The sequence below is a fragment of the Mobula hypostoma genome, chromosome 18 (assembly GCF_963921235.1).
Source record: "Mobula hypostoma chromosome 18, sMobHyp1.1, whole genome shotgun sequence".
Lineage (NCBI taxonomy): Eukaryota > Metazoa > Chordata > Chondrichthyes > Myliobatiformes > Myliobatidae > Mobula > Mobula hypostoma.
The window spans coordinates 14,680,987-14,708,533 of NC_086114.1; the positions used below are offsets into that span (position 1 = coordinate 14,680,987).

Sequence of the window (27,547 nt, forward strand, 5' to 3'; positions counted from 1 at the left end):
AGGTGACTTGGGTCAGAGAATGTTGAATCTTTAGTGGGTGGAGTGAAGAAACTACAAGGGCAAAAAAAAATTATGGGAATCATATACGGACCTCCCAGTAGTAGTCAGGATATGGGTTTGAGATTGCAAAGGGAGCTGGAGATGGCACGTAATAAGGGTAATGTCACAATTTGTAATGGGGGACTTCAATATGCAAGGGGATTGGGAAAATCAGGTTGGTGTCAAGATTCAGGGGAGAAGATTTAGGACAGAGATGAGGAGAAACTGTTTTTCCCAGAGAGTGGCAAATCTGTGGAATTCTCTGCCCAGGGAAGCAGTTGAGGCTTAAATATATTTAAGAAACAGTTTGATAGGTTTTTACATAGCAGGGGAATTAAGGGTCATGGGGAAAAGGCAGGTAGATGGAGCTGAGTTTACGGACAGATCAGCCATGATCTTATTGAATGGCGGGGCAGGCTCAATGGGCCAGATGACCTACTCCTGCTCCTATTTCTTATGTTCTTATGTGTCAGATTGCAGGAGAAGGAATTTGTTGAATGCCTACGAAATGGCTTTTTAGAGCAGCTTGGGTGTTGTGTAATAACTCAGATTTTATTAAGAAGCTTATCGTATAGAAACCCTAAGGAGGCAGAGATCAAAATATGATTGAATTCATACTGCAATTTGAGAGGGAGAAGCATAAGTCACATATATCAGAATTGCAATGGAATAAAGGGAATTACAGAGACATGAGAGAGGAGCTTGCCCATGTAGAATGGAGAAGGATACTGGCAGGGACGATGGTAGAACAGAGGTGGCTAAAGTTTCTGTGAATATTTCACAAGGCACAGGATAGATATGTCCCACAGAAAGTTGTTCTCAAATGGCAGGGCTTGGCAACTGTGGCTGACAAGGGAAATGAGGGACTGCATTAAGGCCGAGGAAAAGGCATAAAAGGTAGCAAAAGTGAGTGGAAGTTGGAGAATTGGGAAGTTTTTAAAATCCAACAAAAGGCAATCTAAAAAGTTATAAGAAGGGAAAAGATGAAATATGAGGGCAAACAAGCCAATAATATAAAGCCAGATTCTAAAAGCTTTTTCAGTTATATAAAGAGTAAAAGAGTGGTGAGAGTTGATATTGAACCACTGGAAAATGATGCTGGTGAGGTAATAATGGGGGACAAAGAAATGGCAGATGAACTGAATGGGTACTTTGCATCAGTCTTCACTGTGGAAGACACCAGCAGTGTGCCAGAAATCTGTTGAGTGTCAGGGAACAGGAGTGTGTATCATTGCTAATACAAAGGAAAAAGTGCTGGAAGGTCTTAAGATGGATAAGTCACCTGGACCAGATGGATTACATCCCAGAGTCCTGAGAGAGGTTAATGAAGAGATAACGGATGTATTGGTCATGATTGTTCAAAAATCACTTGATTCTCGAATAGTCCCGGAGGACTGCGAGATTTTAACTGTCACTGCACTCTTTAAGAAGGGAGAAAGGCAAAGGAAGGAAATTATAGAGCAGACAGTGGTTGGGAAAGTGTCTATTATTAATGAGGAGGTTTCGGGGTACTTGGAGACTAATGATAAAATAAGTCAAAGTCAGCATGGTTTCTGTCAAGGGAAAGCTTGCCTGACAAATCTGTTAGAATTGTTCAAGGAAGTAACAAGCAGATGGACAAAGGAGAGACAGTGGATGCCATTTACTTGGACTTTTGGAAGGTATTTGATGAGGTGCCTCACATGAGACTGCTTAACAAGAAAAATCATATGGTGTTACAGGAAATATATTGGCACGGATAGAGGAATGGGTGACAGGCAGGAGGCAGCAAGTGGGAATAAAGGGGGCCTTTACCAGTTGGCTGCTGGTGACTACTGGTGTTCCTCAGGGGTCAGTATTGGAACCGCTACTTTCCACATTGTTTGTCAATGATTTAGGTAGTGGAATTGTTGGCTTTGTGGCAAAGTTTGTGGATGATTAGAACATAGGTGGAGGAGTAGGTAACGCTGAGGAAGCAATGTGATTGCAGCAGGACCTAGACAAATTGGAAGAATGGGCAAAAAAGTGGCAGCTGGAATACAGTGTTGGGAAATGTATGATAATGCATTCTGGTAAAAGGAACAATCGTGCAGACTAATGGGGAGAAAATTCAAACATCGGAAGTGCAGAGGACTTGGGAGTCCTTGTGCAAGACTCCCAGAAGTTTAATACAAAGGTTGAGTCTGTGGTAAATTAGGCAAATGCAACGCTGACATTTATTTCAAGGGGAGAATAGAATATAAAACAAGGAGTTATTGCTGAAGCTTTATAAGTTATAGTCAGGCCACACTTAAGAGTACTGTCAACAGTTTTGAGCCTCTTATCTCAGAGTGGATGTACTAACATTGGAGAGAATCCAGAGCAGGTTCACGAGGATAATTCCAGGAATGAAGGGGTTAACATACAAAGAGTGTCTGACAACTTTGGGCCTGAATTTAGAAGAATGTGTGGGGATATCATTGAAACCTACTGAATGTTGGAAGGACTAGATAAAGTGGATGTGGAGAGGACGTTTCCTCTGGGGGGGGGGGCGGTATCCAGAACTAGAGGGCACAGCCTCAAAGTTGAGAGCCAAACTTTTAGAACAGAAGTAAGGAGGATAGTTTTAGCCAAAGAGTGGTGAATCTGTGGAATGCTCTGCCGGACTGCAGTGGAGGCCAAGTCCGTGGCTATGTTTAAAGCAGAAGTTGATAAATTCCTGAATGGTCAGGGCACCGAGGGATACGGTGAGAGGGCAGGTGTATGCAGTTGAAGAGGATCTGGGATCAGCCATGATGAAATGGCAGAGCAGATTTGATGGGCTGAATGGTCTAATACTGTTCCTATGTCTAATGGAAACCAGGAAATTGGGGACCTCTAGCAATGCACTCTAATTGCTGGAGGAACTCAGCAGGGCAGACAGCATCTATGAAGGAGAATGAACAGTTGACGATTTGCACCGAGACTCTTCACCAACACTGGATTGGTGCGAAGAGGAGTGGGGGAGGTTGGGCATTCCAGAGGGAGTGAGGTTCAAACAGCAGAGTAAAGTGGTAAAGTCAAGACGGGGGACGTCTCGTTGGCAATTATAGATGAAGAGATCCAGGGCCGGCAGAAGGCCAAGGCGGGGTGTACAAGAAGAGGAGGATGGTTGAAGAAGGAAGAAGGGGTCATCAGTGGGGAGTGGTGAATCCTTGCCAAAGGGGAACTCTGGACCAATGACTATATCTCTGCTGCTGCACAGCTCCGACTGATAATGTTAAGGTTACGAAGGTAAGAGAGCACTTTGCCATGAGTGGCACCATGATCAGTATATTAATATTGAACAGTATAGGCAATGCTATGGTAACATCCTATGTGTGGTGACAATTGTGAGCTACCCCCAGTACATCCTTAGGTTGTGTTGGTTGTTAATACAAATGACGCCTTTCGCAGTGTGTTTCAACGTACATGAGATAAATAAATTAATCTGAATGTGGTTAATTATTGTCACGTGTACCCAGATAAAGTAAAATGCTTGTCTTGCATACTGTTCATACAGATCAAATCATTACACAGTGCAGAGAGCTAGAATAAGGTAAAACAATAACAATGCAGAATAAAGTGTAATAGCTACTCAGAAAGTGTATGCAAATATACAGGACTGTGCAAAATTCTTTAGGCAGAACTATAGAGCTAAGGTGCCTAAGAATTTTTGCATAGTACCGAAGTAATTTTATGTATAGGACTGTACTGCTGCCACAAAAAAATTGAATTTCCTGACACGTGAGAGTGATGATAAACCTGATTATGATATGGGTCTGTATTGTGGATTGAGAGATCAGGTATTGTGGAAGGGGTCAGGGAGAGGGGAATCATGGTTAGGAAAAGGGGAAGGGTGAGGGAAACACCAGAGAGACATTCTGTAATGATCAATATATTCAATTGTTTGGAACCAAATGACATTACACCTGTGCCTCCTCCACAACCCACCCCCACCCCAGCACTCCTTCTCTGCCACCTGTCTCACTCCCCACCCACACCATTCCCAACATCCTTTGCTCCCACCAGATTTACAAACTCGCTTTCCACTCCACGTTGACAAATACAGTACTGTGCAAAAGTCTTATGTGCCCTAGATATATACTGTATATATACCCAAGACTTTTGCACAGTACTGTGTGATGAAGTGCAAGATCATAATGAGGTGAGAGTCCATTTTATTGTACAAGAGGATCACTCCAGAGTCTGATAGTGTGGGAAAGAAGGTTAACTCCAGCTGCTCTCCGAGCTGACCAATCGGTTGCTTGTTAACAGCTCAAAATATAGGCAACGAAACAACTCGACACACATCCAGCTATCAGTAAACTGAGAACTCTTCTTTGGAAATTATGATCCAAAAGCTTTAAAGGTTAATGTTATAGAGACTGTCCATTTTTTCGTGATAAGGTTTTTCACAGACGTTTAGGACTCACAGAGCATTCGATAGACAACTAAGTTATAATTGCAATGCAAGAAGCTCAACAGACAATAATAGCACACTGAAGTGCCCACGTTATTAGTTTTAGTGAATGGAAAGCAAAATTAAAAGTACAGGTGAGATATGAAAACAAACTTAACGTTGGAAACATTCAGGAGGTCAGAAAGCATATGGAAGAGAAAGGGGATTAACATTAATATTCATCAGCTTGAAACATTAAGCCTTTCTCTTGTCATAGATGCTGCCTGACCATCTGCATACTTTGTTTTTAAAACAATTTTAGAAAATCATTAATTAAGTAACAGGAAAACAGTTTCTTAAAACATGCTGCCAGGGGTGATGGTTGTCGTGGCTATCCCTCGAGGTGGGCACTTCAGTGTGCTATTATTGTCTGCTGAGCTTCGTTCTGTTGATCTACTTATGGGCTCTCAAGTGGCTTATGAGTCCAATCTTGGCTTTCGCAGTTCTTCCGCATTCAGGACAGGTAGTTCCAGATGGCAGATCGGGCTTTGGTTGTTGCTGCCTCTCTTAAACACAAAATAATCTGCAGATGCTGGAGTCCGAAGGGTTCCGGCCTGAAACGTCGACCGATCTTTTCCACGGATGCTGCCCGATCTGCTGAGTTCCTCCAGCGTGTTGTGAGTGTTGCTGCCTCTCTTTCCATTTTCTTCTCTTTTCTTCTAATCCTGCACATCTGTTGGCTTCGAAAGTTGCTGTTCCTTCTTGGATGATGGCTTACCAGAGTTTCCTGCCCTTGGCATTGGTTTCCCAATTGTTGATGTCAATGTTACATTTCTTCATGTTGGCTTTTAAGACGTCTTTGAATTTTTGAATCTCTTCTGTAAAAGAAGGCCTCTTTCACGTTTGCCTTCTTTAAGCTGGGAGTAGAAGATTTGTTTCGGTAGACGTTCGTCTTTCATCTGAACAACATGACTGCTCCATCTTAGTTGGTTCTTGATGACGTAGGCTTCAATGCTTGTTGTTTTTGCTTCATTTAGCACACTGATGTTGGCTCTTCTATCTTCCCAGCTGATATTTAAGATGTTTCGAAGACAGCGTTGATGGAACTTTTCAAGTGCCTTCAGATGCCGTCGGTATGTTGTCCAGGTTTCTAATGCATACAGGAGCGTTGGGATTACCATTGCTTTGTACACTAACATTTTGGTGTCTGTTCGGATGTCACGATCATGAAAGACTCTCGTTAGAGGCAGATACATTAGGGGCATTTAAGAAACTCTTAAATAGGCACACAGATGACAGAAAAATGGAGGGCTATGTAGGAGGAAAGGGTTAGAATGACCATAGATTGACTAAAAAGTCTGGGAAACATTGTGAAAGTAAAGTTGAAGGAAGATCAATAAGCCTCAGATGAGCAAAGGAAATGCTTCAAAGCTAAGATCAAAAATCAGCCTGAAGAAATTCAACATCACAGCTAAAATCTGGGAAGACATTGCACTCACTAGATACACCTGGAGGAAATGTGTTCAGGAGGGAGCTGCGCTACATAAGATCGATCTCTGATGTGCCACAGAGAACAAGCTTCAGCTACGAAAGGAGACTGAACAACCAAAGACCCAGCCAGTAACTACAGTCAGTACTTACTCTTGCCCACACTGCACCAGATTATGTGGATCCTGGACTGGCCCGAGGGCCCACCAATAGGCAAACCCATGGGAGAACGTCATACTCGAGTCGAGAGATTGCTCTACTACTACCACTCCATTGTGGGCTGAAGGGCCTGCAATGTGCTGTGGTGTTCTATGTTCTGAAATCTGGGGATATTTCCACTCCTCAGAGGTAGTGTACCATCTTCTGCATCCATTCCAACCGAGCAGAAGGGAACTCATTCTCATCAGAACGCGGCACCTCCAACACTGCAGCCCTCTCTCAGTGATGCCCTGGGGTTCCTGCCATCACGGTAATGCTCCAGTCTCAAGACTGGCATTCGAATCCACAAACACCCAACACAGGAGCTGAGAGCGTCATCGACCCAGTTACAAATCGAAACATGGTAAACCTTCCTCTCAACTCTAACTCAGCCTCAGGCACAAAATGCAGTTGTAATTGGAGTCCACCCCCCTTGAAAGGGAAAATTATGGAAAAAAAAAGAATGATGGCTAAATACCCATCCAAGGACAGACTTCAATAAGACCATAAGACACAGGAGCAGAATTAGGCCATTCAGCCCATCGAGTCTGCTCCGCCATTCCAACATGGCAATCCCAGATCCTACTCAATTCCATACGCCTGCCTTCTCCCCATATCCTTTGATGCCCTGACCGATCAGGAAACGATCAACTCCCGCCTTAAATATACCCACGGACTTGGCCTCAACCGCAGTCTGTGGCAGAGAATTCTACAGATTCAGAAATGTGAGGCAGCATGGTGGCGTAGTGGTTAGCGTAACGCTGTTGCAGCGCCAGCGACCCGGGTTCAAATCCCATTGTCCAAAGGAGTTTTACATTCTTCCCGTGATCACATGGGTTTCTTCCAGATGCTCCAGACTCCTGCCACGTTCCAAAGACGTACGGTTAGGGTTAGTGAGTTGTGGGCTATATTGACACTGGAAACATGGTGACACTTGCGGGCAGCCCAGCACTATCCTCACTCATTTGATTTGACACAAATGGCACATTTCACTTTTAATTCCACATCCCATTCCCATTCTGACATGTCTATCCACGGCCTCCTCGACTGTAAAGATGATGTGTGTTGCTTGAATTTCCAGCATCTGCAGAATTCCTGTTGTTGGCACATTTCACTGTATGTTTTGATGTACATGTGACAAATAAGACTAATCTTTTTCTTTATTTCTCTGTCTCATCTCTATATATTAAAACAAATTTAAGGGAAATTTGCAAAGATGCCTTTGATTTCCTACAAGTTTCAGCAGACAGATCAATTACTTTTCAAATCAATTATTTCACAACTTAACACCAAAGATAAAATAACAACTTACTTCAAGTGATCATATGTGAGCTTCCCATCGTTTCCCACCACGAGTACAATTGGATTGTTTTTCTAGAAGGCATAGAGAGAAGGCAAACTTCAGGAAACTTCCAGCTTATGGTTCCATTTCAACACTGAACTGGTTCCACAACTCATGGACTCACTTTCAAGGACTCTATTAACTCATGTTCTCAGTATTATTTATTATTGTTTGGTCTTTTTTGTATTTGCACAGTTTGTCTTCTTTTGCACAATGGTTGGTTGCCAGTTTGTGTGTATATTTTCATCGATTCTATTGAATTCCCTTGTTCTACTGTGAATGCCTGCAAGAAAATGGATCTCAGTGTAGAGTACAGTGACGTATATGTACTTTAATAATGAAATTACCCTGAACTTTGAGACAGCAAAGATCAACGATCAATGTGCAACAAAATCCCAGCATTCTAAAGGCGATAATCCATCCAAATCAAGGACTTCATCACCTGCCCTCCTGGTAGTGTCACCTCACACAACGAGGAGCCCTATGGTCAGTCTTCCCAATGGATACAGAATTACAGCTCTTGGCATCAGCTTCCTACAGCCCCAGAACTGGGAATATGCTCCTACAAACTATAGTACAAGAGGCCCGGCCTTATTCTTCTGATACCTTAAGTCTAATCATCGACCTTCATCGTTGTTACCCCCACTGGCATTTGAACCTAGCCACAAAAGGATTTTTTTTTTAATCTTCGTTTTCTAAATCTTTAGTAAAAGTATTGCAACTTCACTGCATTTTCCATACCTGCCCCTTAAACAAAATGTGTATTCTCCCACTCTGAATTTGATAGAGTCTGCTTATTCACATAATCTTACTCTTCAATGTTATTTTACTGGAATACACGTGATTACTTCTCCCTCATTCAAACCATTTCACACCACTCTTCTGGGATTCGAGTTCACAATTGTTCTTCCAAAGTGGATAATATTACCTTTCTCCTTCAATATTCATCACCCTCTTCCTTACAAGTGCCCAATTTCATTCACTTTTCTTTAATTATACACAAAGCACTGTGGTCACCATCTCCCCAAACAATCTCTTACCTTTCAGTTATCTGCCTACCTTCCTGAACTCGACAAACCACCTCACAGTACAAGGGATACTCACTTGACCCATATTCACAGTGCTCTGCACCCGAAGAAATCCTCTTCAATTACATTTTTCTGGTTCCCCATCTTGGCTGAAGTACGTTGTCCAAGCACCTGGTCAAAGTACCTCACATTCCCAGATGACCTGCAGCTCAGTCCAGTCATAGAGTGCAGAGGCAATTCCTATGATCCGTGCTGTTTCCATATCAACCACAAGCACCTACCTACACTAATCCTCTTTACCAGCACTTGGGCCATAGCCCTATATTCCTTGGCAATTCAAGTGCTCGTCCAGATATTTCCATTCTGAGGTAATTAAAACCTCCTGTGATTAAAAGCTTAATGCTCATATCCGTGTTATGTCTCAGTCTCTTTTCCATTTTATATCACCGCTGTCAGGCAGACAAACAATATCTTATGCAACACTAATCTAAAAAGTTCTCGGCATCTCTAAAAAAAATCCTTCCAACAGACTTGCATTAGAAGCCAGACAGCAGCCATTGTTTGGTGTTGACTGTCACTGTCAGCTTATATATTCTTGCAACAACACTTCAGTTGGTGCGGATTCCAGCATTTACATACATTACAATTACTGTTTGATGTGCAGTACCACAGAACACAGGCACTCAGTATAAACCTCTATCTAAAGATCAGGATTTGATACTTGTTCTAATGGGCCACACAAATTCTTCATTTTTGTTTTGTTTTATTTCCAAAATAAACATTGTTTATAGACCATTAGACCATAAGATACAGAGCAGGATTAGGTTATTTGGCCCAGCAAGTCTGCTCCACCATTTCATCACAGCCGATCCATTTTCCCTCTCAGCCCCAATCTCCCGCCTTCTCCCATATCCCTTCATGCCCTGACTAATCAAGTATCTATCTACCTCCGCCTTAAATATACAGAATGACTTGTGTCTGTTCCATTTGACTATGGCTGATTTATTTTCCCTATCAACACCATTCACCTGCCTTCTCTCCATAATCTTTGATGCCCTTACTAATCAAGAAACTATCAACCTCTGCTTTAAATATACACAATGATTTGGCCTCCACAGCCATCTCTGGCAATGAGTTCCATAGATTCAATATCCTCGGGCTAAAGAAATTCCTCCTAATCTCTGTTCTAAAGGGACATCCTTGTATACTGAGGTTGCACCCTCTGGTCCTAAACTCCCCCATTTTAGCAAACATACTCTCAAAGTCCCCCCCACATTCTTCTAAATTCCAGCGAGTACAGGCTCAGCTCCATCAAATGCTCAACATACAATGTGAACACTTTCAGTCTCTAGATCGTTCTTGTGAACCTCCTCTGGACCATCTCTAATGCCAGCATATCTTTTCTCAGATAAGGGGTCCAAAATTACTCAAAATACTCCAAGTGCAGATTGACCGATGCCTTATAAAACCTCAGTATTATATCCTCACTTTTATAAACAAACAAGTAAATAAATAAATAAAATATTCTAATCATCTGAAAATGAATGCTAACATTGCATTTGCCTTCCTTACTGCCAACTCAGTCTGCAAGTTAACTTTCAGGGAATCCTGCGCTAGGACTCCCAAGTCCCTTTGCACCTCCGATTTCTAAATTCCATCCCGAATTAGATAATAGTCTACACCTCTATTCCCTTGAGCAAAGTACATGACCATACACTTCCCTACACTATAATCCATCTGCCTCTTCTTTGTCCATTCTCATAATCTGTTGAAGACCTTCTGCAGACTCCCTGCTTCCTCAACATTGCCTGTCCCTCCACCTATCTTTGTGTCGACTGCACCTCTTCCTACAGATGCTGCTTGGCCTGCTGCGTTCACCAGCAACTCTGATGTATGTTGCTTGAATTTCCAGCATCTGCAGAATTCCTGTTGTTTGCGTTTAAATTCTGTCATCCAGATTGCTTTGCTGACGTCTGCCAAGGGAAATAGGTCACTATACATCCCCCTCCCACACACAAACTCAACAATTTTCAACAACTTTACCGACCTGGATTAACCGCCTTCTATTATTTCATAAAAACTAATTCAGCAAAATTCATGCCCTGGACAGTTGTAGTTGTACTCACACGGTTGTCGTTGTCAAAAGTATCAAAGAAAACGCCCACGCCGTGCCAGTGGTCAGCCGCTCCAAAGACGGGTCCAGTTGGCCCTTTCTCGCTGGTGTACCAAAAGGCCTGAAATGGTAGCAGCAGTTACAAGGTCATCGATTACTACAGCACAGAAAGAAGATGATTCCAGGATTGAATGGCTTGTCATATGAAAAGGGTTTGATGGCTCTGGGACTGTATTCACTAGAATTCAGAAGACTAAGGGGTGACCTCATTGAAACCTATCAAATGGTAAAAGGCCTTGATAAAGTGGATGTGGAGAGAATGTTTCCTTTGGCGGGAGAGTCTAAGACCAAAGGACACATCCTCAGAGTAGAGGGGCATCCTTTTAGAACAGAGATGAGGAGGAATTTCTTTAGCCAGAGAGTGGTGAATCTGTGAAATTCTTTGCCACAGGCAGCTGTGGAGGCCAAGTCTTTATGTATAATTAAGGCAGAGGCTGATAGATTCTTGATTGGTCAGGGCATGAAAGGATACAGGGCAAAGGCAGGAGATTGGGGCTGACAGGAAAATTCCATCAGCCACAATGAAATGGTGGAGCAGATGCGAAGGGCGAAATGGTCTTAGTGAGAGATGTCAGAGGAAAATGGCCAGACTAGTTCAAGCTGACAGGAAGGTGACAGTAACTCAAATAACCATATGTTACATCAGTGGTGTGCAGAAGAACATCTCTAAATGCACAACACGTCGAACTTCGGATGGGCTACAGCAGCAGAAGACGACAAACACACACTCAGTGGTCACCTTATCAGGTTAGGAGGTATCCAATAAAGACACCACCGAGCGTATATTAAGTATGCTGTTAAAAACAACTAAGTATTTCACTGTATCTCTGTGACAATAATAAACCAATATGGAAACAACAATTACAATTTTAAAACTGTCATAGACTCTACCCCGTAAGTCACAAACTCGTAACGGATTCCGGAAAGCGGTAAACACTAAGGGCAGAGGTCAACATGGAAACGTACCAGCCCATCAGCGCCAAATCGATTTCTGCCAACGATCCGAAAAGCAACCTCCACTTCCCAGTTTTCAAAAGCTACCCTATTTTTGGTCCAAACAGATCCACTTTGGCTTCGTATCGAAGGCACAATTCGGACTTGGTCTAAACTTGGAAGGGCATCTGAAAAATAACGGAATGGAAATGGTTATAGCTACTGTACAAGAAAGCTGTTTGTTTAACAGGGTGTGTGCGATCAATGAGAATATCAGAATCAGGTTTATCACTATTGAAATATTGTCATGGCATTTGTTAATTTGTGGCAGCAGTACAGTGCAAAATGGAAAAAAAATCACCAATTACATTAAAATTTTTAAAAATACATCAATAGTGCAAAAGAGGAATAGTGAGTAAGTGTTCATGGACCATCTAGGAATCTGAGGGCAAACGGGAAGAAGTTATTGCTAAAAGACTGAGCGTGTGCCTTCAGGCTCCTGCATCTCCTTCCTGATGGCAGCAATGAGAAGAGGGAATGTCTCAGATGGTGAGGGTACAAAAATATTAGGAACATTCTACCTTTATGTTGTTAGTTTAATGCACCAAATATCGGGGTATGGAGGGCTATGTGACTGTAGGGCGATGGAACTAGACTGAATAATGGTTCTGCACAGACTAGATAGACCAAAGGGCCTGATTCTGTGCTCTACTATTCTATGACTCTAAATATAGAGAATCTTCTATTTTAATCCTGGATAAGGTTCGTTGCAGCATGTTGTACAAAAACAACACTTAGATGTAGTCATAGCAACATTTATTGGATTAGACAGACCTGGCTGCTTTTATTAGTGTGACAGGCTATAATCGTATTACAGGTCCCAATCTGAAATCAGTAATCACGCTACCCAGCACAGAAGGAATCACCACTTTGTAGAATAAAAACCTTCTATTTTATATTCCATCTTTGGGTGGTGGATTTCTAAACAGAAGTCTACCTTGAAAGGAAATCAGTGGATGCAGAGAAGACCTGTGAAGTTGGTCCAGTGTTAGGAGGGTTCACATAGGTTACACCAGATAATGCAATGAAATATTTGGCAAAAAGGTTTCCTTAGTCAAAATATAGCTAGAATAAAGATTTCCATTTTAAAATAATCCATGGGACATAGTTGATAATAAAGTAGGGAAAATGCAATGTTAGCATTTACTTTAAGAAAGCTAGAATATAAAAGGACGTACGACTGAGGCTTTATAAGATATTGGTCAGACAACATTTGGAATATTGTGAGCAATTTTGTGCCCCGTTTCTGATGAAAGGTCCTCGGAGTGGGTCCAAAGGAGGTTCATAAGAATAGTTCTAAGAACGAAAAGCTTAATGTTTGGGGAGAATTTAAAATCTCTGGAATTCAGAAAGAGATGGACCGGGTGGGGCTGGGGATCTTATTAAAACCTACTGGACATTGAAAAGGTTGGAGAGAGTGGATGCACGGAGAAGATTTTGAAAGGGATAGATAAGATAGAAGTAGGGAAATTGTTTTCATTGGTAGGTGAGACTAGAACTAGGGGACATTGCCTCAAGATTCAGGGGAGAAGATTTAGGACGGAGATGAGGAGAAATTGTTTTTCCCCAGAGAGTGGTGAATCTGTGGAATTCTCTGCCCAGGGAAGCAGTTGAGGCTTCTTCATTACATATATTTAAGATACAGTTAGATAGATTTTTTCATTGTAGGGGAATTAAGGGTTATGGGGAAAAGGCAGGTAGATGGAGCTGAGTTTACGGACAGATCAGCCATGATCTTATTGAATGGCGGGGCAGGCTCGATGGGCCGGATGGCCTACTTCTGCTCCTTTTTCTTATGTTTCTTATTGATAGGACAGTCTATGATTAGAGGGCACAGCCTCAGAATAAAAGGACAGCTGTGAAATTCATTGTCACATAGGACGTGGGCAAGTTTTTGGGAGATTCTGATAGATTCTTGACGGAGCACAAGACATGGGTGCAGAATTAGGCCACCAGCCCATCAAGTCCACACTGCCATTTGATCATGTCTGATCTATCTTCCCTCTCAATCCCATTCTCCTGCCTTCGCCCCATAATCTGGGACACCCTTAGTAATCAAGAACCTACCAACCTCTGCTTTAAATATACTAAATGACTTGGCCTCCACAGCCGCCTGAATGAATTCCACTGATTAACCACCCTCTGGCTAACAAAATTCCTCCTCATCTCTGTTCTAAAGGGAACATCCTTGAATTCTAAGGACGTACCCTCTGGTCCTAGACTGTCCAAGCTTTGGAAACATCCTTTTCACATACAAGCTGATGGTTAAGTGTTGTGGGGAGAAGGCAAGAGGTAGGGTTTAAAAAATTGTGGCATGCTAAGTTAGCGCCAAGAGCGTGTGCAACACTTGTGGGCTGCCCCCAGCACATCCCTGTGACGTGTTGGTCACTGACAAAATGACGGATTTCACTTCATGTTTCAATGTACTGTACATGTGGCAAATCTTTAAAAATATTTAACTTTAAAATTTTACCCACATCTAAGGAAATAGATGGATATGAGATTAATGCAGGAAAATGGCACTGAGGCAAAAGATATTTTGCGAATTCATCATTATTTAATGTCATTTCCTGTACACAAGTATAAAGGAGGACAGAATAATTGTTACTCCGGATCTGATGCAGCACAAGGAAAACACAAAGGATAAAGAACACAGTAATAATAATAATAATAATAATAAGCAACTTAGAAACATAGAAAACCTATAGCACAATATAGGCCCTTTGGCCCACAATGCTGTGCCAAACATGTACTGACTTTAGAAATTACCTAGGGTTACCCAGAGCCCTCTATTTTTCTAAGCTCCATGTGACTATCCAGGAGTCTCTTAAAAGACCCTATTGTATCCAGCTCCACCACTGCCGCCGGCAGCCCATTCCACACACTCACCACTCTCTGTGTAAAAAAACTTACCCCTGACATCTCCTCTCAACCTACTTCCAAACACCTTAAACCTGTGCCCTCTCGTGTTAGCTATTAGCTTATAACTTACAGAAATCAATGTGAAAAACACCAGAAATATGCTGAATTAGAAGAGGAAATTGAAAGACTTTGGAACATGAACAAGGTATACATTGTCCCAGTAGTAATATCTACAACTGGTATCATCACAAAGGCACTGCACAATAGCATTAAACAATTAGGGCTACACAATAATATCTATGTAAATCTCCAGAAAGCCACAATACTAAATACCACTAAAGTATTCCTAAGTTCCTAACGATTGCGAAAAGAGTATGCTTGGCTATGCCCATAGCTTAGGTTTTACCAGAGTGAGCTGAGAAAAAAAATAAAAATAATAATAAACACAATAAATAGATAAAACAGCTTTAATACACACATAGATTGATTATATGAACATAAAGAGATGTTAGGCACAGGAGTGTCTGTACATAGGCGACTGACAGCCAATAATAAAGTAGTGGTGGTGGTGTGTTGGTCAGCCTTACAGCCTGGGGAAAGTAACTGTTTTTGAACCTAGTGGTCCTGGCATGGATACGACATGACCCCCTCCCTGATGGGAGAGGGACAAACAGTCCATGAGCAGGGTGGGTGGGATCCCTCATGATATTACTGTCTCTTTTCCAGCACCTTTCTGTATACATGTCCTTGACAGCAGGTAGGTCCTGATGCCTGTGACGCAATACAGCTACCAAACAAGATAAGAATAGACGCCAAAGAACCGTCAGGGCTGCGGAAAGGATAATTGGCGTGAAGCTGCCCTCGATCCAGGACTTATATGCATCTAGAGTCAGGAAGCAAGCAAGCAGCATCATTGTAGACCCATCACACCCTGGACATCACCCGTTCCAACTCCTTCCTTCTGGTAGGCACATTAGATCACTGTATGCCAGGACAAATAGGCACAAGAACAGTTTCTTTCCGTATGCCATCAGTCTTATGAACACTTGAATTTTAGTCTATTATAAACCAAGTCCACCTGTACATACACAGGTATACCTCATTGTATATACTTCACCATTATTTGCACTGTTTTGTTTGCTTTTTGATTCTGTACAGCGAGAGCTCAGGAAAACCGGCATCAAATTCCCTGTATGTGTCCACATACTTGGCGATAATAAAGGATTCTGATTCTGATTGGGCAATTTTGACTACCCATTGTGGAATCTCCTGGTCTGGTGCAGTGCAGTTTCTGTATCAAGCAATATCCTCTCTACCGTGCACCTGTAGAATGACACGAGTATGGACGTGCATAGTCCAGCTACCTTCAGCCTATTCAGAAAGTAGAGATGTTGGTGAACTTTCCTGACTATGTAGGATGTGCACTGGAACCATGAGAGGTTGTGTGAGATGTGCACTCCCGGGAGTTTGAAATTGCTTGCAGTTTCCACTGCTGTGTCCCGAATCTGCAGAAACTCTTGTATCTTAAACATGAACTCTAGGCTTGGAATCCAAACAAGCTTCTGCACCATGTAACACAACTACAAAGATCAGGAATTACTTTCACAACTGAAATACAATTAGTACTACAGACACGCAATGGGCATTGAAGTGTGCCAATCAATCTTAGACTACACTGGACAACTAAAATTTTGCTTCGTAAATATTTTTGGGTGCAACTGATGAATTTAGGTCTGCTGATCACGAAACTCACTGTGAAAATTCCCTATCACATACCATGTTTTTGAAATTGCCGATATTTGTAATTTGAGTTCATAATTCATGAGAAAATAATGGACGCCAAGATTAACGAAAGCACTTTTGTTGGTCCACAAATCAAACAGTTAGCAATAAGACATAAGATACAGGAGCAGAATTAGGCCATTCAGTCCATTGAGTCTGCTCCACCATTCCATCATGGCTGATCCCAGATCCCACTCAACCCCATACACTTGCCTTATACCACACCTTTCATGCCCTGACCAACCAGGAAACTATCAACTTCCAACTTAAATATACCCATGGACTTGGCCTCCACAGCTGTCTGTGGCAGAGCATTCCACAGATTCACTACTGGCTAAAAAAATAATTCCTCCTTACCTCTGTTCTAAAACGTTGCCCTCAATTCTGAGGCTATGCTGTCTAGTTCTGGATACCCCACCAAAGGAAGCAACCTCTCCACATCCACCTTATCTATACATTTCAACATTCGGTAGGTTTCAATGAGATGCCCACCACCCGCCCCCCCCCCGCCCAGCATTCTTCTAAATTTCAGTAAGTACAGACCCAAAGCTGCCAAACGCTCCTCATATGTTACCCCCTATATTCCTGGAATCATCCTTGTAAGCCTCCTCCAGACTCTCTCCAACGACAACAAATGTCTTCTGAGATTTGGGGCCCAATTCAAAGAATTTCTAGTGGGACCAGAGAAAAACTGCATGGAAAGCATCCAAGGATGTTGTTGAAACTTTTCTTGGCAACAACAGAGCACCAAACTACATGCAGCTGATGGACTACATGCTCCAAGCACACAAAACCATGAAGTGCAACATGTCACTAAAGATTGATTTTTTGCATTCCCATTTAAGACTTCTTCCCTACCAATCTTGGCCCTGTCAGTGATGAGCATGGCAAAAGGTTTTAGCAGAACATTGCGGTCATGGAGAAACGATATCAGGGCAACTGGAATCCAGCTGTGCTGGCTGATTATTGTTGGACTCTTAAGCGAGACGCCTCAGACACATTACAAAGGAAAATCATCAAAAAAAAATTTTTTAGCTTAGTTGAACTATTGCAAAGCATCAGTACCATTATGTAATTAAATGTACTATATTCAATAAAATTAATTTCTTGTTTCTCCAAATTCCTACATAATACAAGTAGTCTGAAATTATGTGCATTCAGCTTCAAGCGGTCTATCATAAGCAAAAAAAATTCTGAGGAAGCAACACATTCAAAAAACTTTGTTGTCCAGGGTTAGTGTGTAAAAGCAAACAAATGCTAAAGCAAACTATAGCTACTTAGTATCTTTCTTGACTAACAGGCTTTTTATACTGAAAAATTACCTTCCATTAGCTTTGGAAGAAAATTAGAAAATTAAATATACATTGAGGAGCATCAAAGCAATTAATTATTTATCACTGCACCTCTATCTGCAGTAAGTTAACAAACTATAATATAGAATTAATTTTAGACAGCTGAACGATTCTTATAAATAATTAAAATAATTGTGAAAACAGTCTCTGAGGCAATTTGAGAAAGACAGCAGTTAATTTGCAAAAGAGCAACACAACAAAATCTTTACAAACACAAGGGTGGATTCTAAATTAGAAAAAGGCCAATTTTGATGGTATGAGAAAGGATTTGGCGAGTGTGTATTGGGACAGGCTGTTTTCTGGCCAAGATGTACTTGGAAAGTGGGAGGCATCCAAAAGTGAAATTTTGAGAGCACAAGGCATGTATATGCCTGGCAAAATAAAAGGTAACAATAACAGGTTTAGGGAACCTTGGTTTTCAAGAGATATTAAGCCCTGTTTAAGAAAAAAAGATGACTTGCATTGCAGGTATAGGCAGTTGGGATCAAGTGAGGTACTTATGAAGTATAAGAAGTGACAACACTTAAGAAAGAAATGAAGAGGGCTAAAAGAAGGCTTGAGGTTGCTATGACAGACAGAATGAAGGAGAATCCTAAAGATCAGAATGTTAATCTACGCATGAACCAAAAGTGATGGGGGAGATCTTAAATGGATTTTTTTGCATCTGTATTTACTCAGGAGATGGACACAGACTCTATAGAAGTGAGGTAAAGCAGTAGTGTGGTCATGGATCACATACGGATTACAGAGGAGGAGGAGTTTACAGTCTTGAGGCAAACTGAAGTGGATAAATCCCCAGGACATTACACCCTGTGGAAGGCAAGTGCAGTGGCCTGAGCAGAGATATTTATATCATCCTTAGCAACAGGTGAAATACTGGAGCATTGGAAAATAGTTTAAGGTATTCCACAGTTTTAAAAAAAACTCTAAAAACAAAGCAGGAAATCATAGGCCGGTGAGCTTGACATCAGTGGTGGGAAAGTTATTGGAAGGTATTCTAAGGGACCAGATATTTAAGTATTTGGACAGACATGGACTGATTAGGGATAGTCAGCATGGCTTTGTGCATGGTAGGTTGTGTCTAACCAATATTATAGTGTTTTTTGAGGCAGATACCAATAAAGTGGATGAAGGCAAGGCAGTGGGTGTTGTCCACATGAACTTTAGCAAAGCATTTAACAAGGTCCTGCATGGCAGGTTTGTCAAGAAGGTTCAGTTGCTCAGCATTCAGGGTGAGGTAGTAAACGGGATTAGACATTAACTTTGTGGGAGACACCAGGGGGCGGTGGAAGAGGGTTACCCCTCTGACTGGAGGCCTGTGACTACTCAGGGATCAGTGCTCGGTCCATTCTTGTTCCTCATCTGTATCAATGATCTGGATGATAATGTGGTTAACTGGATAAGCAGACTTGTGGATGACACCAAGATTGGGGTGTGGGGGACAGCAAAGAAGACCATCAGAACTTGCAGAGGGTTCTTGACCAGCAGGAAAAATGGGCTGAAAAAGGGCAGATGAAATTTAATGCAGACAAGCATGAGATGTTATATTTCAGTAGGACCAGCCAGGGTAGGTCTTACACAGTGAGCGGTAGGGCACTTTAGAGTGCAGTAGAACAAGGGGATTTGCAGGGCCATTATTCATTGAAAGTTGTGTCACAGGTAGAGCAAGCTTTTAGTACATTCGGCTTCATAAATCAAAGTATTGAGTACAGGAGATGGGATGTTATGGTGAAGATGTACAAGACATTGGTGAGGCCTAATTTGGATATCGTGTGCAGTTCTGGTCACCTGTCAGGCAAGATGTAAACAAGGTTGAAAGAATACAGAGAAAATTTACAAGGATGTTGCCGGGACTGGAGGGCCTGAGTTATAACGGAAGAATGAATAGGTTAGGACTTTATTACCTAGAAGATTGAGGGGAGATTTGATTGAGGTATACAAAGTTATGATGGGTATAGATAGGATAAATGCGAGCAGGCTTTTTCCACTGAAGTTGGGTGGGACTACAACTAGAGATCATGGGTTAAGGGTGAAAGGTGAAAAGTTTCAGGAGAACTTATGGAGAAGCTTCTTCACTCAGAGGGTTGTGAGGATGTGGAATGAGCTGCTAGCACAAGTGGTGCATACAAACTCGATTTCAACATTTAAAGGAAGTTTGGATGAGCACATGGATGGTAGGGGTATGGAGGTCTATGGTCCAGGTGCAGATCAATAGGAATAGGCAATTAAAAAAATTTGGCAAGGACTAGATGGGCTGAATGGCCTGTTTCTGTGCTGTACTTCTCTATGACTCTACCAGACCCACAAAATTCTGCGGTAGAAAGCAAATGTCTTTCAATTCCTTGGAGAAAGTTAAAAGTTTTTTTGTTTTTTTTTTAAATGGCTGTCACCAACCAAACATGACATCTTACTGTATAATGGGAGTTTGCTCTGTATACATTCAGTGGGCACTTTATTAGGTATACTTACTCATTAATACTAATATCTGATCAGCCAATCAAGTGTCAACTCAATGCATAAAAGCATTTAGATAAGGTCAAGAGGTTCAGTTGTTCAGATCAGAGATCAGAATGGGGAAGAAATGTGATGCAAGTGTTTCTGACAGTGGAGTGATTGCTGGTGCCAGACAGGGTGGTTTGAGTTTCTCAGAAACTGCTGATCTCCTGGGATTTTCACACACAATAGTCTCTAGAGTTTATAGATAATGGTGTGAAAACAAAAAAGATCCAGTGAAGGGCAGTTCTGTGGGTGAAAACTGCATGTTAATCAGAGATTACCAACTTGAAAACACACAGGAAATGCTGGCAAGTCAGGCAGCATCTATGAAAGGAAACAATCAGTTAACTTTTCAGACTGAGATACTTCATCAGAACCCAACTGAGGTCCTGATGAACGGTGGGTGCATGAAATTTTGACCGTGTATTACTAATTCGTAAATGACCAGGTAATCTATTCAAGCACAGCCAAGAGAAAATAAAAATGGAACTTCCTTCACACAGCGTCGCTTTTCTTTAAAAGTAGTGCAAGGGGATCTGTTCCATTTACCTACAAGAGTAGACTGGTCTCTGTTTAGCAGCTAAAGCACAGTACCACTATCATCAGTACAAAGAAATAACAACTTCTATTGACCTTATTTAAATATTAAATATGGTATATCCAAAAGGAAATGCCCCAAAAAGCAATACTTGTACACATATCATCCAGTCGAGCAGCATCCGTGGAGGATAATGAACAGTCGACATTTCAGGCTGAGGCCCTGATGGGATAGGAGGGGACAGGATGGGAGAGGAAAGGGGAATAATCCCGAATAAAGAGGTGGAGGGGGACAGGGAGGGAGGGTAAGGAGTAAAGCTGGCAGATGATAGGTGAAACCAGGTGAGGGGAAGGTGGGTAGTTAAGGGGGAATGTAATCCCTCCATCCATTATCTTCACAGAGACTTCTTCCAAAATGTTGGGATGTGCAGTGACCTTTCTATAATGTTGAAGCTTTCAACTATTGTCAATGATTTAGACAGTGGAATTGATGGCATTGTGGCAAAGTTTGCGGATGATGTGAAGACAGGTAGAGGGGTAGGTAGTGCTGAGGAAGCAATGCAATTGCAGCAGGACTTAGACAAATTGAAAGAATGGGCAAAAAAGTGGTAGATGGAATACAGTGTTAGGAAATGTATGATAACGCATTTTGGTAAAAGGAAGAATAGTGCAGACTATTATCTAAATGGGGAGAAAATTCAAACATCAGAGGTACAAAGGGACTGAGGCGTCCTCATGCAAGATTCCTGGAAGGTTAATTCACAGGCTGAGTCTGTGGTAAAGAAGGGAAATGCAATGTTGGCATTTATTTCAAGGGGAATAGAATATAAAAACAAGGAGATAACGCTGAAGCTTTATAAGACACTAGTCAGGCTGCACTTGGAGTATTGCCAACAATTTTGGGCCCCTTATCTCAAAAAGGATGTGTTGTCATTGGAGAGAGTCCAGAGGAGGTTCAAAAGAATGATTGCGGGAATGAAGGAGTTAACATACGAGGAGCATTTGGCTGCCTTGGGCCTGTACTCACTGGAATTTGGAAGAATGTGGGGCGGTGGGATCTCACTGAAAGCTACCGAATGTTGAAAGGACTAGATAGGTGGATGTGGAGGGGATGTTTCCTCTGCTGGAGGTATCCAGAACTAGAGGGCACAGCCTCAAAACTGAGGGGTGTCCTTTTAGAACAGAAGGAAGGAGAACTTTTTTTTATAGCCAATGAGTAGTGAATCTGTGGAATACTTTGCCACAGACTGCGGTGGAATTTAAGTCCATGGGTACATTTAAAGCAAAAGTTGATAGATTCCTGATTGGTCGGGGCTTCAAGGGATGTGACGGGAGAGCAGGTGTATGGGGTTGAATGGGATGAAATGGCAGAGCAGACTCCAAGGGTCAAATGACTTAATTCTGCTCCTATGTCTTATGGTCTAACTATAAATACGCAGGTTTGCAAAGATTCCTCTGAGTCCCAGTGTAGGCCTCAGCAGTTTGTTCAGTTAGATTCTGGAGCCATTTACAATTGCTTGTCACACACAAAATGCTGGAGGAACTCAGCAGGTCAGGCAACATCTATGAAGGGGAATGAACAGTCTATCTACAAACAGTCAACATTTCAAGCCGAGACCCTTCATCAGGACTGGAACGGAAGGGAACAGAAGCCAGAATAATAAGGTGGGCTGGGGGGGGGGAGATGCAGGGTGCGAGAGGGGAAGGCTGGTAATTGATATGTGAGATCAGGTGAGGGGGAAGGCGGGTGGGTGAGGAACATAATTCATCCCGGAATTCCTAAAGGGAAGATCATAGTGGCGGCTGGTCTCTGTAAGTTGATTGCTAAAGTCACACAGCAGACAAGAGAGCACAAAAGTCAAGGTCAACAGTCCACTGCAGTACTGTGGGGCAGTGACACTATTAAAGTTGTCATCTTTCAGATGAGGTACTAAACCAAAATCTCATCCCATTTTAAGGTGGAGGTGAAAATTCTTTGACAAAAGTCACAGGGTTCCAGGTTGCTGGATCAAATACGTCCCTCAAATCACCAGATGGGAGGGCTAGGGCCCAGGTACAGGTAGATGGGACAAGCAAGATAACGAGGCCATCACAGACTGTGCTGTAATTCAGGGCTGTTTCTTTGATCTGAAACCTTAACTTTATTTCTCTTTCCACAGTTGCTTCCTGACCAGAGGTGTTTCAAGCACTTTTATTTCATATGGGTGAAAAGCACTTTGGGATATAAACATAATGAAGGGAACTACAGAAATTCAAGACCCTTGTGTACCGGGGAGGAAAAAGTTACTCAGTCATTGCTTGTTCACAAGAAATGACATTGTGTTACAAGAAAAAAAGTTACAATATCTGCAGCAGAAACCTTCATACATGAGTACATCAAATTCCCATTATCATTAATTTTTTTCGTCTATGTCGGCTGTGTAAACTGTTTTAAAATACTTCTGCAGAGGAAACATTTGTTTAATCTGATTTTCCAAAGCTGGGATTGCCACACAGTAAACAAAACCTGCTGATGTCAGACCACAAGACAAGGGAGCAGAATTAGGCTATTCAGCCCATTAACTCTGCTCTGCCATTCCATCATGGCTAATTTATTTCCCCCTCTCAAACCCATTCTCCTGCCTTCTCCCTGTAAGCTTTGACACCCTTACTAATCAAGAATCTATCGACCTCTGCTTTAAACTTACCAGTGACTTGGCCTCCACAGCTGTCTGCAGAAACGAATTCCACAGATGCACCAAACTCTAGTTAAAGAAATTCCTCCTCATTTGTTCTGGAGGGACACCTTTCTGTTCTGAAGCTATGCCCTCTGGTTCTAGGCTGCCTCGCTATAGCAAACATGCTCCCCAGGTTCGACAGGTTTCAATTAGATCCCCTCCTCATTCTTCTGAACTTCAGGCCTGGAGCCATGAAGCAAGTCCTCAAACGTTAACCCTTTCATTCCTGGGATCGTTTTCAGAAACCTCCTCTGGTCCCTCTCTGAAAGCACAGCGGTGCAGCAGTTAATGCTGCTGCCTCTCTGCTCTACTCCAATCCCGACCTCAGGGGCCGCCTGTGTAGATTTTCCATGTGGATCTCCTCCAGGTGCCCTTGCTTCCTCTGGTAGCAGCACTGTCTGTTCTGGAGGCTCTGGTGCACAGGATTGAAAGTGACCGCAGAGGGCTGTAGATTCAGCCAGCTCGACCATGGGCACAACACTCCCCACCGTCCAGAGGGCGTGCCTCAAGAAGGCTGCTTCCATCGTTCAGGACTCTCACCATCCAGGCCACCCCTCTTATCATTGCTACCGTCAGAATCAGGTTTAATGTGACAGGCATACGTCCGGAAATTTGTTGATTTGTGGCAGCAGTAGAATGAAGTACATAGTAATAAAAACTATAAATTACAGTAAAAAGTGTATATATATATAAAATATTTAAATAGGAAGTGCAAAAAGAGAGGGGAAAATACTGAGCAAATGTTTATGGGTTCACTGTTCATTCAGAAATCTGATGGCAGAGGGGAAGAAGCTGTTCCTGAAACCTTGAGTGTGTGTCTTCAGGCTCCTGTATCAGGCAGGAGGTACAGGAGCCTGAAGACATACACTCAGCATTTTAGGAACAGTTTCTTCTCCTCCACCATCAGATTTCTAAATGAATAGTGAATTCATGAACACTACCTCTCTGCTCCTTTGCACTATCCTAATCCTATCTACCAGTACATGGTCAGTTTTCCCCATTCCCTGCCAGCTCATCAACCTGTCTCCTGGCCTCTTCTGTCCATCACCTTTCACCCCACCTCAGTCCACAATTTGCAACTACTTTACACAGATACAGCTTTCCTCTTTGTAGTTGCTAGGCAAAAGATGGTGGGAGTCAATGGGCATACACGGGAGAGATTAAATTACAGCGGTACAGATAATTAAAGCAGAGTAAGAGTGGTACTGATCACGGGTGGGGGAGGGGAATTAATGTCCTCCTTTTATCATTACAAGGATTAACTGGCTCAGAATCTTGGCCAAAGACAAGCACACGTATGGGCAAGGGGATTCGTTTGGCACAAAACGCTGGAGGAACTCAGCAAGTCAGGTCAGGCAGCATCCATGGAAATGAATAGTCAACGTTTCGGGCCAAGACCCTTCGTCAGTACTGAAGACTAACAGGGAAGGGGGAGAGGCCCTATAAAGAAGGTGGGGGGAGGGTGGGAAGGAGAAGGCTGGTAGGTTCCAGGTGAAAAACCAGTAAGGGGAAAGATAAAGTGGTGGGGGAAGGGAGCCAGGGAGGTGATAGGCAGGGAAGGTGAAGATGGAATAGGGGGAAGCACAATGGGTAGTAGAAGGAGGCGGAACTATGAGGGAAGTGATAGGCAGTTGGAGGAGGGGGCAGAGTGAAACCAGGATGGAGGAAGGGAGGGGGAGGGAATTACCGGAAGTTGGAGAACATCATGGCATGAACATTTAAGCCCCCGCCCCCTCCCTGTTCAGTCCTGGCGAAGGGTCTCGGCCCGAAACGTTGACTGTTCGTTTCCACGGATGCTGCCCGGACCTGCTGAGTTCCTCCAGCGTTTTGTGCGCGTTGCTTTGACCCCAGCATCTGCAGAGTATTTTGTGTTTGGGATTAGTTCGGACTGGCACAGACACTGTGGGCCGAAAGGCCTGCTCCTGTGCTGTACCACGCATCAGTGTTTTCTCTCTACACGTGCTGTGAATCACGGGGAAGAGGAAACCTTGCGGTCACAAGCGATCTCTACAAAGCCCGGTAAGAACGAGAAGTTTCTCAACAGTGCGGCAAACAAGTGTAAACTGTAGAGGCTTTAAATGCATCTTTCTCCCTTCCATCTTTTGGTTTTGTTACTTTCCCATCAACTTTTACCAAACTATTCAAATACGGGAGGAAAGTTTATTTAACTAGCTCGCAAAAAAAAGACGCACTATATTCCTGCATGACCTGAATTTAACAACATAGTAATGCTGAACAACCGTGGTATCGTCAGTTGCAATTAGCAAACAGTCAGTTCAGAAGCAGACAAGCTGGAGGACAGGGAAATGGGTTCGGGGGTTTACTGAGTTTGGAGAAAGTAGAACTTACTGCCATGGTGCGTCCAGAAGGGAATCGAACCGTGCCCGAACACTAAATGCGGTCCTTTGAAGCTGTACTTATATTCGAACCTACGGCGCGGCCGCTCCGCTTTCTGGCTGGAGGCAGGAGCGGCGATCAAGCAGAGAAAGGGCGCGATCAGCACGACAGAGCCCACCATCGCTCGCCCTTCACTGAGCCGGCGTCAAGCCCTGGGCGACAGAGCCACCAGGCAGCCACCCATTGGCTGTCGCCGCTTGGGTCAAGAGCTTCGACTTGGGTCAGCCAGATGCCTACCTCAACGTGGTATTAATACAGTTACAGGCAACGGTATCTCAAAGTACAGTCAGCTTATTAAAGTACATAGGTGTCATCAAACCCTACTCCGAGATTCATTTTCTTGCAGGGATTTACAGTAGAATAAAGAAGTGCAATAGAATCAATTAAAAACTACATATAAAGATCCACAAATTGCGCAAATACAAAAAGAAACGAGTAAAAATAATAAATAAATAAAATCAAGCAGAGAACATAAGTTGTATAGTCTTGAAAATTGTGAACTTGACAGTGAGTTGTGTTCAATGATCAGTTCAGTGTGGTGAGTGAAGATCCCCACGTTGACTCAGGAGCCTGTCCCTTCACCCCAAACTCCACCATGCTGTGAACTCGCAAATACAATAAAAATTTTGTGGCTCACTTAAAATATATTTTCCAAAGAAATTGATTTAGTATCTACAATAAGTCAAAGCAAAGGGAGTTAAAATCTTCGATATAACTCCTACTTGAGAATAAAAAGCTGCAGATGCTGAAAATATGAAATAAAAACAAAAAATGCTGGAAACACTCAAAAGGCCAGAGGGCAACTTAGTGTTTCCAATATATTGTGAAAAATCTATTTGGGTACTATTTAAATAAATGTTTATGCATGGAATAGTTTCTGGACAGCATTCAAACTCAAAATTTTCACAGTATCTCAGTATTTGGACAATAATAAGTCTGATTAGTTATTAATTATAAGGGTAATGAAACTAATTATTTATTGGTTTAAAATAGGGCTTCTCACTTAGCCAAAATGTCCCAAGGAACTTTATAGGAATGGGAAGAAATTATTCCTGATGCATAATAAATTTTAGGGACAGTAATTAAAATTGAAATGGGTTTTAAATGAATGTGTTAATGGGTTCCAGAGGTTTCAGATATGAACTTACCAGGGGTTTGGAAGTTGAAGACAACTCAAATGTTTATAAGCACAGGCTCACCCCAGGGCTGCATTCTGTCACCCCTTCTGTTCTCACTTTATACAAATGACTGTACCGCCACATTAAAATCCTGAAGTTCACAGATAACATGACCGCAGTTGGTCTCATCTCTAATAATGTGACCAGCTATCAAAGAGAGGTGGACAATCTTGCAGCATGGTGCACTCATAACAACTTGGAGCTTAATGCTAACAATTCAGTGGAAATAAGGAATGACTTCTGCTGACAACCCCCTACCTGCACACACCCCCCTTGGAAATTAATGGTCATACTGTGTCTGTGGTCAAGTCATCCAAATTCCTGGGGACTACCATTACCATGAACTGGGACATGCACATTACGCTCATCACTAGGAAAACCCTACAGGGGTTGTTCTTAACTTTGTCGGCATCGGAAACTTAACATCTCAGGTTGTGTCCTGGTGAATTTTCAGTCAGCCATCATTGACAGTGTTATGATCACCTCTATCACTGTTTGGTTTCCCACTGCCTCCCCCCTCCCCAAGTCCAGGTTGCAAATGGTCCACAGCTACCTACATTAAGAGACCCACCTGTTCATCGTCAGAG

General features: G+C 42.5%; 1 protein-coding gene across 2 annotated transcripts in view; it reads right to left on the reverse strand.

Moving 5' to 3' along the window:
* The window catches only part of LOC134358355 (protein ERGIC-53-like), a 126,617-nt gene extending 100,625 nt beyond the window's left edge, over window positions 1–25,992 (reverse strand). For both annotated transcript variants that reach the window (XM_063070482.1, XM_063070483.1), the window contains exons 1-4: window positions 25,735–25,992; window positions 11,613–11,767; window positions 10,600–10,707; window positions 7,416–7,477 (exon numbers count right to left, since the gene is read on the reverse strand). In XM_063070482.1, the coding sequence (XP_062926552.1) occupies window positions 7,416–7,477; window positions 10,600–10,707; window positions 11,613–11,767; window positions 25,735–25,903 (494 nt within the window). In that variant the 5' untranslated portion in view covers window positions 25,904–25,992. The remainder of the gene's footprint in view (window positions 1–7,415; window positions 7,478–10,599; window positions 10,708–11,612; window positions 11,768–25,734) is intronic.
* Window positions 25,993–27,547: the final 1,555 nt, after the last annotated feature.